This window comes from Oryx dammah, unplaced genomic scaffold (assembly GCF_014754425.2).
Source record: "Oryx dammah isolate SB20612 unplaced genomic scaffold, SCBI_Odam_1.1 HiC_scaffold_29, whole genome shotgun sequence".
NCBI classification, from domain to species: domain Eukaryota; kingdom Metazoa; phylum Chordata; class Mammalia; order Artiodactyla; family Bovidae; genus Oryx; species Oryx dammah.
Window position 1 is genome coordinate 17062230 of NW_024070213.1, and position 17826 is coordinate 17080055.

At 42.8% G+C, this 17826-nt stretch overlaps 1 protein-coding gene across 1 annotated transcript in view; it reads right to left on the reverse strand.

Annotated features, from left to right (window-relative positions):
- Nucleotides 1–13289: 13289 nt before the first annotated feature.
- LOC120857968 (deleted in malignant brain tumors 1 protein-like) overlaps nucleotides 13290–17826 on the reverse strand; it is a 239264-nt gene continuing 234727 nt past the window's right edge. The window contains 4 exon segments of the mRNA XM_040233889.1: nucleotides 13290–13372; nucleotides 15048–15194; nucleotides 17066–17151; nucleotides 17358–17451. Of these exon segments, the coding sequence (XP_040089823.1) occupies nucleotides 13290–13372; nucleotides 15048–15194; nucleotides 17066–17151; nucleotides 17358–17451 (410 nt within the window).

Below are 17826 nucleotides of genomic sequence, written 5' to 3' on the forward strand. Positions count from 1 at the left end.
AGGCGATGTCTGTGTTAATGGCTTCCCTCAATCTGTACCCCATCCATTTCCCCAGGCTCATTACCTGTCTGTGGGTCAAGTAGACACTGAACCTTTACATAGTCCTAGGTGGTTCTCGGAGAAGGCAATGGCACCCCATTCCAGCACTCTTGCCTGGAAAATCCAATGGACTGGGGAGCCTGGTAGGCTGCAGTCCATAGGGTCGAGAACAGTCGGACAGGACTGAGCGACTTCACTTTCACTTTTCACTTTCATGCATTGGAGAAGGAAATGGCAACCCACTCCAGTGTTCTTGCCTGGAGAATCCCAGGGACAGAGAAACCTGGTGGGCTGCCGTCTATGGGGTCGCACAGTCGGACACGACTGAAGTGACTTAGCAGCAGCAGCAGGTGGTTCTAGCCTTCTGAGTTCCAGATACTTAAATGATCAATTTTTACAATGAATGTCCAAGGTCAGATTGTAATCCACTCACTGTATCCTTGCACTTGTCCCTTACACGAACGTTTCAGCTTCTACCATGGATGCTGCTGGTCTGATAGCATAGGGCTCCGCTTTGCACGTGTGCAGTTTACACGATCACCACACGGTGGCAGAGTTGGGAATGACAAATTCCTGGAAGCTGGTGTCAAGTAAAATTGAAGTGCTTGGTATTTTATTTAAAGGTCACTATTATTATTTTCATATTAAAACATCTTAGAAGGGTCAATTGATGAAGACATCAGTTTCATTGTTTTAACTATAAATTTATTAGCATAGAAATATAGATACTAAAGAAATAGATTCGATAGATGGGCTGACAGATTGATGATAATGACAGCAATAGGTAAATAGAGAGACTGATGCATGTATGGGAGAAGGCAGTGGCACCCCACTCCAGTACTCTTGCCTGGAAAATACCATGGACGGAGGAGCCTAGTGGGCTGCAGTCCATGGGGTCGCTGAGAGTTGGACACGACTCAGTGACTTCACTTTCAGTTTTCACTTTCATGCATTGGAGAAGGAAATGGTAACCCACTCCAGTGTTCTTGCCTGGAGAATCCCAGGGACAGCGGGGCCTGGTGGGCTGCCGTCTATGGGGTCGCACAGAGTCAGACACGACTGAAGCGACTTAGCAGCAGTAGCAGCAGCAGATGCATATATGCATATACACAGTATCTATATATAAGGGCTTCTAGACATACTGAATTTCTTCCCATTTATCACATTTCATTTTATGAAATATCCCTTTCTGCTAGTCTCAAAATTAGGCTTCAGGAGAGAAAAAGATTTATATATAAAGGAAATAAAGAGAAAGTAGGAGTCAGCATTCAACTCTAGCCCTCCAAAACAGAAGTTTGGGGTCCTGAGAAGAAAATAGATAGGTTAAAAAGTCTAAGAGTTTCTAAACTTCATTTTTCCCCTTTGCATATTGAAAGTTTGGTTTGGTAACATTCTGTATACACTTATAAACCATAACTAAAAAGGATGCAAAATATAATTTAAGGGAACAGCTCCTGACAGAAGGGGAAAACCTTCTGCTAGAGGGTGTTTGCAAGGGAGGGAGCAAAGAAGAGACAAGTGAAGCAGAGAAGAGAAGGGGTTCATGCTGCCTGCAGCCAGCAGTGACCCCAACTCCTCCATTCTGCATTTAAGAGGAAAAGTGGCAGCAAGAATGGAAGCCCAGGTGGGTTGAGGGGGCAGATCCAAGCAGAAGGGCTGATGTCCAGGGTGGCCATTTGCTACCTTGTTCTGTTTCCGCTGATCAGAGAAGTTCCTAGGTGGTCCCCAGAGAGTAGCACTGGGATGAGTAGAGAGACTGAGAAGGGCCTTAGGGGAAGCAGAATAGAGCTCCCACCTCAAAACTCAAGATCACCAACATGCTGCCCCCATTCCTCAAGGCCCCTCAGGCTCAGGGTTCCCATGGTACAGCCCTGTGGTCCACACAAGCCCACCCTGAGGCCCCCTCGCCCTGACTCTCATCATTTCATCTCAGGTGGGTGAAGGATGCACCTGTGACACACACACCCCAGAGTCCCCACCAGTGCTCAGAGGTGGATTCATGCTCTCCCTCTCCCGTACCTTAAGGTCTCAGTGGGGACAACACGAGGGCTGCTGTGGGCCAGTCCACAGCCCTGTAACACCTCCACCGGAAGGACCCTCAACCCGGTCAGTAGACCTAGCTTTTCCGTCCTGCCATGCCCATCCTTCCTCCTTGAGCCTCAGGAGAAAAGACAATAGAGCACAGGCTTTTCTCCCTCTACTTAAATGTGCTAGTATCAACCCACTAATCATAGAAGAATTACTTACTTGTCATCTTTTCTTCCCACTCCCAGGTCCCATGATAGAACCCCATCTCCTTCTATGTCAGGATTCTTAACACATTAATGATAATAACTAGTTGTAAATATCAGAACCAGAATGTAAACTGAGGTGGTGGAGTAAGACCAGGAAATGCTCAGTCACTTAGAATTGATGCTCTACTCCCTCTGGGCCCAGAGTCATCATTCCTTACCCAGTTATGGACTCCACACCATCACCAGAAACCACGGGACAGACTCCTAGAACACAGGACGTGCTTCCTGGGGTCCAGTATCCCTCCCACCGGATGACACAAGGATGGTTTTTGTAAAACAGGCACACACAGTCTCACCTCGGGATGGAGATCTCACAGGTAAGACACTGTTAGGGGCTCCTGTTACAGGGAGGGGTGGGCTGGAAAGAAGGGGCTAATTTGGGGCTGGCAGGCTGCCCCACAGTGCCCTCTACCCCAGAACTGGGAATGCAGGTCAGCATGGACCAACTCACTCTCCAATGAAGTCACATCTTCTCTGACACATAAGGAAATCTCAGTGTCCAATCTCATCAAAGATTTGAAAGAGCAAAGTTTTAGGGAGGACTCCAACCAGCTGTGTCCACAGTGAACTTGAGAGAGTGCAGTGCAGGGGTCAGGAGAACAGACTCAGGAGTCAGTCTGCCCTGTCCTAACTCAGAGTTCAGCCACATACCATGTGTGCGACCTTGAACAGGTACTCTAGGTAGTGGCTTCATCTGTAAAATGGTTTTGATTGAGTCTAGATAACACTTTTGGTGAGGATATGTGAGTTGGCATTAGTAAGCATTAACTGCTATGGGCTTCCCAGGTGGCACCAGTGGTAAGGAACCCACCTGCCAATGCAGGTGACTCAGGTTCGATCCCTGAGTTGGAAATGCCATTTCCGCTAGATCCCCTCTAGTAGGAAATTGCAACCCATGCCAGTATTCTTGCCTGAAAAATTCCATGGACAGAGGAGTCTGGTGGGCTACAGCCCCTGGGGTGGGATGCAACTGAGCACACACAGAGACATTATAACTGCTAGCTAACGGTAGTATGTGGCAGTACTAGTAGAGAAGCAGTATTATGGCATCACTCTACATTCCATTCCAGGATTCACAGCACTCTAGAACAGGAATTCAATTCTGTTACCTGGAGCCTTGACTGGATCTGTCAGAACTCTCCCAGAACCACATGCTGTGATGGTCATTGGTGCCAATCAGAGTTGTGAGTCTTCCACACATCGCCCCTTCTCTCCACGCCCCCATTCTACTGCTCATGAACCTCGACCTTACCAACTGTGAGCTTTTGTGAATTAAGTTGTTTACTTGTTTATTTTACCCTATAAGCTGGAAGGTACTTAGTAAAACGTCTAATTCACTTCCATATCCCTAATACCTGGGTAAGTAAAGTGGACAGACCATATCTATTGAATAAATAAATGAATGAATGTCACTCTGGTAGGTGTTTTATAGAAATCATTCTAATTAAAAATGCTGTTTAAAAATGTAATTTACCTTTTTGTGAGGGTTTCAGAGCAACTGCAAGTTGCCTCATTTGTTGTAATGATATTTCAACACTACTAAATGGTATGAGTTATGTATGGTTCACTACAACACATTTTTGCAATAAATGCAGTAAATTCCAATATCCAGAACCAAACGCAACCCCATTCCCAGAGCGGTGCTGAGACGGCCAGTTCTAAACCATATAGATGCTGCAAGTATCTGTGTATATCCAAAGATACAGTTGGCAAATCACAGCTCACTGACAGGTGAGCACCATGAAGCCTCCTCTTCTGGTCTTAATCAGATATGGCCAAGTGGGTAGGATGTTTATATATTTATCATTTGGCTCACTTTCAATTCAAACCACACATGACTGTAACAGGAAGAAAACTTTGTTATAAAAAATATTCATATTGAATTGAAAGTGCACAAGTAAAAGCTTCTATATTGAATTGAAAGTGCAGAAGTAAAGAGCAAAAAGAATTCTCTTCTTTTACTTAGGGAAACTGCTTAATTGGCCTTATGGATTGTAAAGCAATACAATATGTAGCATTGTTACTCCCAAATTACCATGAGTAAAAGGAGGTTTGAGAGGTTTAGTAATCTCTTTGCTAGGAAAGTTGATAATTAGGCATCCGAGCTTGAGGGACATTTTCAGGACCAATCAGAGTGACCAATATGCAAAATATTTTTGAATTAAAACTATCTATGCAACTTTAAAGAAAATAATAGAGTTGTTATACCAAAGATTTGGAGACCCCTCTCACTATCTGTGTTCCTTGCCTGAATGGACCCAAGATCAGTAAAGGCTGCTTTACTGATAACCACTTCATCACAGGGGCATGAGGGAAAGAGTAAGGTCATGAGCTGACTGAGGTCCAGTCCATCCTCCTTGTTCAGCCCTTTGGAGTCTATGATCAGCAATATCTAACAAAGAGTTTGACACTGAATTGGCCTCATTCATTTCTCCTGGAGGAGGGCATGGCAACCCACTCCAAAATTCTAGCCTGGAGAATCCACAGACAAAGGAGCTGGTGGCCTATGGTACATAGGGTCACACAGAGTCCAACATGACTGAGGCAGATACACACAGCACAGTTCACACATTTCTCCACAGGTCCAGCATCAGATGCCCAGAGACCAGAACAAATCAAAGCTACTAAATTAAAGACAAGCTGATTCTAAGTGAGAGCATACAGACCAAGGACCTTTTCTCACTGCCACTAGAGAAGAAGCCCCTTATCCCGGGCAACATCCCTGGGAGGAGACAGAGAAGGTGCCTCCTCATGAAGAGGAAAGCCAATCTCAACAGGGACCTGGAACTGAGAATTGACAAGACAATGAGTACAGTGAACCTGAGCTAAGCCAAGGGATGGATTTTAAGTGGGGGTCTCTGTGTTACCTTAAAGGGACTCTCAATCCACACAAACACCCCTTGCTAGTGAACAGGATGAAGTCAGTTACAAAAATAGAGAACATTATGCATATTTGAATTGTAGACAATACATTTTCAAGGCAGAAAATTTTTAAATCTTTCCATGTTTATAAATGCACAGAGCTTTCACCTCTATGAACTCTTTCTAATTCCTCCAGCCTAAAATTACTGCTGTTTCTATTTAATGTGCAGAAATTTGCTTACTGTCTTTAAAGTGGGAGCTTAACAAGAGCTAAGACTGTGTCTTATTTTTCAGTGTCTTTTTAGGGCCAAGTAAAGACACATAGAAAGAGCTTAAGAAATATTGGATAATTGAAGAAATGATTGCATGAACAAAGGCTGAAAATAACCCTGTAGTTAGTGACTACTGGGGGGAAGGGAGGTGGGGGCAGCAGAGACACAAATCTGACTAATCCCACTCAGCACAAACTGAAGTGAAAAAGGAGTCAGAGACACAGCAGCCAAAGGAATCAGATAGAAAAGGCCTTCAAATCCCACTCTGGGGAGGATAAGATCATGTTCAATTTCTGCACAAAGTGGTGCCTCAGAAGCTTCTCCAAGGTGAGAAAAAACTGATAGCACTTCTATCAAGAGTTCTACTGAAGGATGTGGATAGACATTAATAGTCATCAAATAGTTACTTTTCCAGTCCTCAGTGACTCATTCTGGCCAGTGAATCATGGGTGGTGTCTCCTGTGTCACCTCTGAGTGGAGGCATGAAAAGCCCAAGTGTGACTCTGTAGTCTCTCTCTTTCCTGCCCCAGAAGCTGCGTGTTCCAGATGGAGCATGTGCAAGAGTCTCACTGACCACAAACATCTGGTTGTGATGAGTGTGTGCGTGTATAAATGTGTATGTGTGTGTATAAGTTTGTATATGTATGTATGTGTATTGACTGTGTGTATGTGTGTGTGTATGTGTATATGTGTGTTCACGTGTGAGTGTCTGTATGTATATATGTTTCTGCCCATCTGTGTATGTGTGTGTGAGTGTCTGTTTGTGTATATGTATGTCCACGTCTGTGTGACTGTGTGTATGTATTTGTGTGTGTCCCTCTGTGTATGTGTGTGTGTGTGTATGTGGGTGTCCATGTGTGTGTACGTGTGTGTGTGTATGACTGAAATTTGGGGATCACTTTTTCTAGCAGCAGAGCAGTCCTTTCTGATGGATCCAAAGGAGAAAGAACACTTGGAAAGAAGACAGAATCTGTCACAAGAAGCAGGTACTTTCCTGGATCTCCTCTTCCTTCTGTGTCTTCATCCCAAGCTGCTCCCTCAAGTCTCAGCATGCTTCCTCTGTTGGGCTTGGTTAGTTCTCAGTCACCATTCCTGTTGACCAAAATTTAGATCTGGATTCCTGTTTAAGAGCACACACACACCTCATACAGTTCCTTTTACCTTTACTGTGCTGAGAGTCATGCTTCCATTTCCCCGATTTGTCTCTTAGCACCTTGACCTTTATCCTTAAACAGCTCTTATTTCCTCTGAGATAGTTCTTTTATCTTATTTCTACCCTTCCACCAATCTTATACTAATGAAAAGGCAGCATGTGCTTTCTAAACATCTTCAGATTCTTGTTGATTTCCTGAACAAATCTGATTCCTGAATTTTGTGCTCATGCACTTAATTAATTTCTTTGCCTTTGCTGCTGTTGCTGCTAAGTCACTTCAGTCGTGTCCAACTCTGTGCGACCCCATAGACGGCAGCCCACCAGGCTCCACCATCCTTGGGGTTCTCCAGGCAAGAACACTGGAGTGGGTTGCCATTTCCTTCTCCAATGCATGAAAGTGAAAAGTGAAAGTGAAATCGCTCAGTCGTGTCCAACTCTTAGTGACCCCATGGACTGAAGCCTACCAGGCTCCTCTGTCCATGGGATTTGCCAAGCAAGAGTACTGGAGTGAGTTGCCATTGCCTTCTCCTCTTTGCCTTTCAGTTCAGTTCAGTTCAGTTGCTCAGTCGTGTCCGACTCTTTGTGACCCCATGAATTGCAGCATGCCAGGCCTCGCTGTCCATCACCAACTCCCGGAGTTCACTCAAACTCATGCCCATTGAGTCGGTGATGCCATCCAGCCATCTCATCCTCTGTCGTCCCTTTCTCCTCTTGCCCCCAATCCCTCCCAGCATCAGGATCTTTTCCAATGAGTCAACTCTTCACATGAGGTGTCCAAAGTATTGGAGTTTCAGCTTTAGCATCAGTCCTTCCAATGAACACCCAGGACTGATCTCCTTTAGGATGGACTGGTTGGACCTCCTTGCAGTCCAAGGGACTTGCAAGAGTCTTCTCCAGCACCACAGTTCAAAAGCATCAATTCTTCGGCACTCAGCTTTCTTCACAGTCCAACTCTCACATCCATACATGACCACTGGAAAAACCATAGCCTTGACTAGACAGACCTTAGTCGGCAAAGTAATGTCTCTGCTTTTTAATATTCTATCTAGGTTGGTCATAACTTTCCTTCTAAGGAGCAAGTGTCTTTTAGTTTCACGGCTGCAATCACCATCTGCAGTGCTTTTGGAGCCCCCCCAAATAAAATCTGACACTGTTTCTACATCTATTTCCCATGAAGTGATGGGACCAGATGATCTTAGTTTCCTGAATGTTGAACTTTAAGCCAACTTTTTTCACTCTATTGTTTTACTTTAGGCAATAAACAATTTTACTGAATTGCTTCTTTTCCTCAACTCAAGAAAGCAGCTCATTAAAAACCTATTTCCTTGTGAGCACAGCACTAGGGACCCCCACTGGGCCTTGGAAGGAGCTGGTGCAAGGAGAGGCCGTGAAGATCAAGCTTCATTAGTTCATGATTAATCTACCTCTACTCAGAGTTGATGTAATTACCAACTCCAAAGTGATTGAGATCTTGTGGGTGGTGACTCTTAAACCACTTAAACCCAAGGTTACTGTCACTGGAGTGGCACAGAGTTCAAAGCTTGCGTGGTTGCTCAAACTTGAACTTTATTGAACTGATGCTCTCTTGCACAAGGAGCTTTGGTGCAGCTGAGTCCAGCATGCACATCAGCCTAAGGTGAAAGTGAAGTTGCTCAGTCGTGTCTGACTCTTTGTGACCCTATGAAGCCTACCAGGCTTCTCCGTCCATGGGATTTTCCAGGCAAGAGTACTGGAGTGGGTTGTCATTGCCTTCTCCAAGGGCTCTTCCTGACCCAGGGGTGGAACCCAGGTTTCCCGCATTGCAGGCAGATGCTCTACCCTCTGAGCCACCAAGCACACCAACCTAACAACACTGGAAATGCAGCAAAATATGTTCCTCCTTTAACATCAAAAAGTCTGTAACAGATTCTCTTTACATTATGATCAAATCCTTCCCCATCTGGGCATGCTACCCAAGGCTCCTACAGGCTGCAGGAATCTCCTGAGGCCCTGCCAGGGCCCAGGATTGGAGTGAGGCCTATATCTGAGTATAAGCTCTGTATTTCCACTGTCTGTAAGATAATAGTTGTTCAGCTACTGTTTATTAAATGACTGAATAGCACTGTGCTAGTACTCTTGCCTGGAAAATCCCATGGACGGAGGTGCCTGGTAGGCTGCAGTCCATGGGGTCACTAAGAGTCAGATACGACTGAGTGACTTCACTTTCACTTTTCACTTTCATGCATTGGAGAAGGAAATGACAACCCACTCCAGTGTTCTTGCCTGGATAATCCCAGGAATGGCAGAGCCTGGTGGGCTGCCATCTATGGGGTTGCACAGAGTCAGACATGACTGAAGCAACTTAGCAGCAGCAGCAGCAGCAGCAGCAGTAGCAGCAGCAGCAAACATTTAAGAGAAAATATCTTAAGTAAAAAGAACTATTGTTGAGGCCATCATTTAGCTAATTGATCTTTTTGCTTTAAAGGCAAATGTTTTCAGCAATTAGCAGGGCAAAATTTGATTTTCAAAAAGAAGGAGCTTATCACCAACAAATATGTCACAACAAATGCTGCAAATCTCTGTCTCTAAGGATACACAAGACAAACCACAACATAGTAACATGTGATCTCTTAGTAAGTCTTAATCAGACACAAGAGAGGAGATAGGGTATTCATATGATTTCTCATTTGGCAGTTTTTCAATTAAAACCACACAGGCATATAACAGGAAGGAAATTTTCAACTAAAAAATACAGCTGCACTCTCTGTATGACATAAGGAAGGAGATGAGGTGAAGAAAGAGTTCTTTGGCTTAAAATAACAAACAGCTTAATTAGTCTTTCACTTCAAGAAAGGAGAGTCCTCTTGGGCTAATCTTGAAGGATGCTCTAGAGAGCAGAATAACTCAACAGTTTTGCACAACCCTTAGAACTGTGAACTGATAGTTTTGAATAATGCTATGCTTTTATTCCCTCTCTTATCTTTTGTGAACCTATTATAGGTTTTTATATTTTTTTTTGGCCACAAGGCTCACCTAAAACATCTTATACACAAAATAGTCTATATTAAACTGATAACAAATTAATCTCAATCACATACAAAAGCTCTACCTTTTCAGCAACCTCCTCCACTTTATGTTCTTGTTGTCAGAATTTACCTCTTTTTATACTGTGTATCCACTAACAAAATATTTTTCTCTATAGTTATTTTCAATACTTCCTTTAGACTAGAGTTAACTGCTTAACACACTACAATATTACTGTTAGTATTCTGAACTGGATTAACTACTTACATTTACTAATCTATTGTACATTTTCACTTTTTTCATGTAGTAATTAGCATCCTTCATTTGGCTTGAAGAACTTCTTTCAGCAGTCTTGTAAACAAGCCTAGTATTGGTGAACTCCCTCAACTGTTGCATCCTAAACTCTTATGATGAAAAGGACATCTTAGTTGGATGTTAGTGCTGGAAGTTCTTGTAGGTCTTCACAGAACCATTACACTTCAGCTTTTTGAAAGTGAAAGTGAAGTCTCTCAGTCGTGTCCGACTCTTTGCGACCCCGTGGACTGTAGCCCACGAGGCTCCTCCGTCCATGGGATTCTCCAGGCAAGAATACTGGAGTGGGTTGCCATTCCCTTCTCCAGGGGATCTTCCCAACCCAGGGATCGAACCCAGGTCTCCCGCATTGCAGGCAGACGCTTTACCGTCTCAATAAGAAATCCAAATTAACACTCAAGCTATGTTCTTTTTAGTCCCTCTGCTCTTTTACCCTATCACATAGTTCTTATAGCCTCTTGTGGAAGCTGATAGACATTTATTCTTGTATGGTTGTGTGTTTTCTTGATTGACAGAGAATAGAGATACAAGAATTTTATCCTACAGAACTCTTCTTCATTTTATTTTAATTTGAATATTGCTTTATATTTATAAATTGTATTTCTGCACTTATATCTAAATAGAGCAAACAGATGTAATTGTCTATATGATTTCCATTATCCCAGATGGATACCTGACTCTGTCACGGGGATCCCTAGGAGATGGTGACAGGAATAGAGTCCTCACACAGAAGCTGATACAAAGTCATTCTTTCAAACTCTCTTTAGGGCAAGAGGATCTTCTGGATCACAGTTAAATGGTTTCTCTTTGCTTTATGCTGCTATTTTGCTGCAGAGAGCCTGATCCTGATTTAGCAAATAGGTCTTACTCTTTCAATCTTATTGCCTCTCAATGGGAACTGAATCTGCTCTAACCTGGGTAGCTTTTCTATATAATGTGGTTAGGATAATTGGCAAGGGAATAAAACTCAGATTTGGTCCAGAGAATAATTACTACTTGGAGAGATCCAGGCAATGTTTTCTAGCAGGATACACAAAAAGGTAAAGATTGATGTGCAAAAAGACCAGGCTCATCAGTTAATGAATTTGTCTTAATCCTCCTTTGATGGTTGAATGAAAATAGAGATTCCAAAAGCTCTGTGTTGGATGGCTGGAGAGAATGTCATTTCTGTCTGTCCCTTGTATTTGAGGCACACTGGAACAGAATCACCTCCAGTTTTACTATTCCTTGCAAAAGGATTTATGAGAACAGGATCAGATAGTATTCATTCAAGACATGCATTTTAAAGTGGAAATAGCCAAGGGATATATTCATTGGAATGAGAATTTTATTCATTCTTAAAACTAGTTAATTGTTGTTGTTCAGTCACGTAGTCATGTCCAGCTCTTAGCAACCCCATGGACTGCAGCATGCCAGGTTTTCCTGTCCTTTACCGTCTCCCAGAGTATGCTCAAACTCTTGTCCATTGAGTCGGTGATATCAACCAACCAACTCATCCTCTGTCACCTTCTTCTCCTCTTGCCCTCAATCTTTCCCAGAATCAGGGTATTTTCCAAAATGCTAGTTAATTAAGAGGTATAAAATAAATAATTTATAGTTATTATCCAGTAGGATTCTATTTCATTAGTTATCTGATGAGTATACTAACTCAGTTTAATGTATTGTATTGATAAGTGATGTAAGTAAAAAAACCCAACAACTTGCTCAAAATTGGGAGAGATGAGAGAAAAGGGTTAGGATCAGAGAGTAAAGAATGCCATTACAGAGAGAAGAAACGCATGCAGGACACAAAGTTGCAAAAGAATCTGATGTGTTTAGGGAATGCTGCTTAGGTCAGTATTGCTTGTTCCTGAAATGATTCTAAGGGTATAGTGAGGCTGAGGATAGAAAGAAAAATTCCAAACATAGAGCATCAGAGACTTGAGTTAAGGTCTTTAAGCTTCCTAATGTAGTTTGTTGCTTCCCAAATTTTGACTTAAGTTATTGCACGGGGATTTTGCAAAAATACCTGTACATATAGTTTGTGGAGTTTAAAAAGTTTTCCATTATTTCATGGATATTTTTAGCAGTAATACATGTTCTATTTTTAAAGAAAATACTTAACTTAAAAAGATAGTAAACATAAAGAAAATCTTAGCTAAATAATTGTACCATTAGAATATAGGTGTGAGAACATTCATTCTGCTGGAATGCAAAAAAAAAAAAAAAAAAGACAAAATTTGGAAACTTTTCTATACAGCTAATTATGAACCATAATGTTTTTTAAGCATGAAAAGAGCATTGTTTAGCTTGCCTGTCTTGTCTTGTCAGCCAGCTCTCTCTTTTGACACAACTCCAAAAAATATGTGAGGATGGTTTGGGATGGGCAAGTTTAAAGTTAATCCTAGGTGGCTGCTCAGTTGACAGAGAGTGCCAACTCTCTGTGACCTCATGAACTGTAACCCACCAGGCTCCTCTGTCCAAGGGATTTTCCAGGCAAGAATACTGGAGTGGGTTCCCCTTCTCCGTGGGATCTTCCTAACCCAGGGGTCGCATTGGCAGGGAGGTTCTTTACCACTACCACCACCTGAGAAATCCTTAAAGCTAATACAGCCACTTAAAAAAATTCACAAATGGGAAGGTTAGAGCCACTGGGTGTCACCATAAAAACAGACAGAGAGTGGAACAGAAAACAGATACTCATAGAAAAGGATGGAGAACAAGAGGATTTATGAAAATTAGAATGTGCAATTTGATGGTGAAGGGGAAGATTAAGGATGTTATGGAATAACTAGAAAAAAGAGAAGGCAGTTAGAGTAAAAGATATTGTTAGTAACAGATTTTTGTGATTAATATTCCATAAAAATTTGAGCAAAATCAGAAGAGTTACAACCATTCCCCTTCCACCTGATCAACCCATTCACCGTGAGTCTCACTTCTCAGTTTTAGTAGACGGCATGTAGAATATTTTGGAATATTCAGTTATGTGCTTCTGAGTTTACCTTTCTAAGAGTAAACACTTTCAGGGCCAGATTTCAGACTTTTATGCTATTTAAGTGTGGCTTTCTCAGTACCTAAAGGAATGGAAACATGTAGTCTATGGGGAGGTGATAACTCTGAGTTTCAGCTGAGATTTCATTGAGGAGTGGGGCATATTTAAATACTGAATTTTCTAAGGGTTGGTAGTGAATATATCTAGCTTTTTAAAATTATGAATAATTTCCTTTAACCATAATACTGTGTAAAAAAATGCAGTTATAAAGAAGACAGGATTCTCATTTATTTGAAAAACAACATTACAGGGATGTCTTTCAAGAGTTTCTTGCTTCAAAAATGGAACTACAAGGTGCTAAGCTCAACGTCATCATATCCAGGCTATTCTAGTCTCAAGATCAATGAGGATTCCTTCTCCTCCACATCAGAGTTGACAGTTTCTCTCAGAGACTTCAGAGAGATGCCTGAAACAGTAAAGAGAATCTGGTTTTAGTGGTGACAAAGTGACAAGACATAACATCTAATGAAAGGATAGTAAAAGGGGCCACAAAATAACTGAGGTGGGGGTGGAGCACCCGGCATTGTCTAAAAGGATGGAGCTACTTCATACTGACTCAGCTACTCCATGCAATGTCTTGTCTGGACCTCGGCAATTGGAAAGAAGATGGACCAATAGTAGTAAGGAATGAAAAATAGTTGTGCATGCCTTTTCCACACCCAGTGGGTCTGATTTCCCAGGGAGTGGAGACAGGAGAAGACCTCTGTAGAATGTTTCAGATGCTATCTTCTCAGCAACTCAACAATAGAACCAGCCTGACCTACAAGCTTCATGAGAACACTCTGTGTCCTCTGTCAGATGCCAGAAGAGGACAACTCAACCAAATCCCACAACCTCCTGCTCCCCAGGGACCACATCCCCACATATAAGCAGAAAGCCTAGTCCTTGGGAATGAGGGTCTTCATCTGACAGTTGAACCAGTGAGAGAAAATTTTCTCTTGGTTCCCATCTAGTGCTGAGATTTTATGATTCTCTAGTTAAGGCTATTTCAGATTCTGCTTTAATAGTGAGCAATCAACTTTAAACATTTGGTTACACAGATCTCTCAAAACAAGCTTTACAGCTCATAGATTTAATTTACACCTCCATTAAAAACCATTTCAGAGTAATTCTCACTATTTGAAAAATCCCCAAATTTATTGTCAGAACATATATTTCAATTTGGGGTATGAAAATAGGAACACAGCCTGTAACAATGTGTACTGTTAGGTAAAAGACGACCAGGTACACCAAAAAATGTCTAACGGGCTTTAATGGTGAAGCGCTCCTGGGCAGGGTTCCCGGACCGAACGGGGCAAGTCTAGGGAATCCGCGCGGAACTGCGTTGGGAGTTTGTTTATATATGCACGTCGCAAGGGATGGCTGGGCTAGTGGATGGGAGTTTGGATAGGCTGCTGGTTTGCGGCATTGCGAGCTGATAGGTTTCTCTATGCAGCTGAGGCGGGGCGGCTTATGCAGCTGAGGTGGCGCGGTTCATGCAGCTGGGGGCGGGGCGGCTTTAGCTGGCGGAGTGTGCTGTCCTTGGTCCCTGGCATCTGGGAGGCTCCCTCCGTTAGGGACTTCCCCCGCCAGCGGGGGAGAGGAGGGGCGGCCCATCATGGCCCCCCGGGTCCGACCTTACATGTACAGATGTGTCTATAACCAATTGATGATGGACATGGACAAGAGAACACAGTATGTTATCCTCTCAGAAGAGATGAAGTAGCTCCAATATCCCAGGGATAAGAAAGAGTTGACAATATCTGATACATGTGGTGCATGCATGCTCACTTGTATTCGACTCTGCAACCCCATGCACTGTAGCCTGCCAGGCTCCACTCTCCACATTATTTCCTGGCAAAATTACTGGGGTGGGTTGCCATTTCCTTCTCCAGGGAATCTTCCTGACTCAGGGATCAAATCCAAGTCTCTTTTGTCTCCTGCATTGGCAGGCAGAGTCTTTTTCACTGTGCCACCTGGAAACACCATCTAGGTATACGAGGCTACCCCAGTTCTGATAGTAAGAAACACTGACTGTTGAAGTGGGTCAAAACTCATCTTCTCCACCATGATGAAGTCAGACTACTGAGCTGTCAACTCACCTGTCTGGGAATACCTGGCACTACCTCTGTCCTTTGGGGAAAAGTTATTCTCATTTATCCCAGGGAAGAAAGGATTTATGGGATCAGGTAACTCATCAACATCATCATATCCATTTCTTGTGGTGTTGATGTCCTGTCCCAGAAGTTCTGAAAACAAACAAGAACTTAGGTGGAATAACAAAGTATGTGCTGGGTTAAGTGATGCCCTAAGTCCCTTCTGAGGCAGAGATTCAAATAAGTGATACATATATACCCCATATTCCAGGGCTGTCAAAGGCATGTGTTTGATCTCAATGTTCTCAGAAATCATTTAAACCTTCTAAATATTCCAATATATCAGGGTCAATCATATCTTTCTAACATGGCCTCTCATATCATAAAGCATCAAGAAAAGCTATTATGCTCTGAGTTTCAGATACTATTTTTGAGCATACGGTACAGAGTTTTAACACATACTATGCACTATATATGCATAGTATATATGTATATGTACATAGTATATGTAACACATACTACGCACTGTACCATACCAGTGACTGCAGAGCATGAGTCTGGACCAAGAGAACCCAGGTGTCTGTGTGCTCTCTGAAACTCTGGGAGACACAGAGTTGGTGGGAGGGGGAGCCTGGACATCTGTTACTCAGAGACAGGATATCCCACCATCCCAGTCACAGGACACCTGGGTTTCAGTCCCTTCTAGACCTTGGTAGACCTTAGGATCTCACCTCCAGGGGTTGTCCATCTTTACTATCTGGAGAAGACCCAGGAAGGCATTCTCCTTTCTCTCTGTGTGTGCAGAGGTTCAAATAACTGATAAATATAGATTCTATATGCCAAGCCTGTGTCAAAGGCATGTATTTGATCTTAATGTGCTCATAAATCATTTAAATCTTCTAATTATTCCAATATATCAGGATCACTCATTTTTCTAACATTATCTCTCATATCATAAAGAGTCAACAAAAGCTATTATGAAACGTTTATTATAAAAGCTATTATAAAAGTTTCAGGTACTATTTTCAAACATATGGTACAGAGTTGTAACACATACTATGCGCATATCAGTGACCGGGGAGGATGAATCTGAACCAGGAGAACCCAGGCATTCATGTGACCTCTGAAGTTCTGGGAAACCCAGAGCTGGCTGGAGAGGGATCCTGGACATCTGTTACTCAGAGACAGGATATCCCACCATCCCAGTCACAGGATGCTTCAGTCCCTTCTAGACCTTAGTTGACCTTAGGATCTCACCTCCAGAGACTGTCCATCTTTGCTATCTGGAGAAGACCCAGAGAGGACATTCTCTTTTTTTCCAATTCCTTGTAACTAAGAGTTTCTGGTAATTGATAAGTACTAGCACTGATCTCTCCATAGATTCCAGAGCTTATCAATAGCAATATTTTTGTCTCAATACATAAAAAGGCCATGAAATGATTAAAATATCAGACTGGCTCTGGATCCAATTATAGTTTCCAGTGTTCTCTTTAGCCATACAATTTTGAGTTTATCAGTTTCAGATGTTCTTTTTTTTTTTTTAAATGGTCTTAAAATCTTTAATACATACATGCTCAGTTAGATACATGCATCCTCAGTTGCTTCAGTCCTGTCTGCCTCTTTGTGATCCCTTGGACTGTAGCCTGCCAGGCTCCTCTGTCCATGTGGATTCTCTGGGCAAGACTACTGGAGTTGGTTGCCATGCCCTCCTCCAGGAGATCTTCTTGAAACGGGGATCAAACCAGCATCTCTTCAGTCTCCTGCATTGGCAGGTGGGTTCTCTACCACTAACACCACCTGGGAAGCCTGATTAGATGCATACTCAGTCTGTAACTGATACAAGTGACTGTGGATACAGAGAACTGGGTCTGATCTTTCCATTTCTGAGGTCACAGAGCAGGCAAAAGAGGGAAAACATTGTTGTGAACTAGAGAAAAGAGATCCTTCCCATCTTAATCACAGAAAGAGATCCTCAGACAAGATTCCTCCTCTGCATCTCCACCATCCAAGGGAAGACCTGCTACCTGGAGCAGAGTCAGGGTCTCCATCCTCTCCATTGTCCCCTGTGTAATACGGCAGCTTAGTTGCTGAGTCGTCAGACAGGTTACCTGGTAGGGAGAAAATCATCAGAGAAAAATGGAAACCTTTACCCTGGTAGGATGCCTGCTGTCATAGTTTAGAGGAAATACTGACAATTCAGACTTGTAGACAGAAGGCTTGAAGCTCCATGTGAAGGTGGGTTAGTGAGGTTGGGTCTCTGTTTGCTGAAAACAACACACCAGCTCATGAGGAGAGGGGAGGGCATGGGACTTATCTTGGCTGTCCAACAGGTCCTTCCTCCCTGGTTTTATGAGATCATCAATCTCCTAGTACAAGCCTTCACCAACTACATCTTTGAAAGCAGATAAGGCTGGGAAAGTGGCTTGAGTTAGAGACTCACCCTAGAGATATTCCGTTTACCAATAGGCAAAGCTTTTAGTGTTCTCCAAAATTAACCCATGGGGAACCCCTCTGAGCTGCTCAGGCTTCTTTCTTAGCTATATGGAACAGAAGTAGGTTTCCTGAACCTGACCTTGATCCCACAATCAATTTCCACTGACCCTGTTCACACAGGAAGTCATACTTCTTAAGAAATTTTACATTCAAACCAGAACCAAGGATTCAACTCTTTCAAATCTTGATGTTTACTGTAGAAAATGTGGAATTCTGCCAGATAATGAGGACAGAGACCAACACTTGTGCACTTTCTTGATATCACAACAGATTCAATTCCTTTCCCAGCATT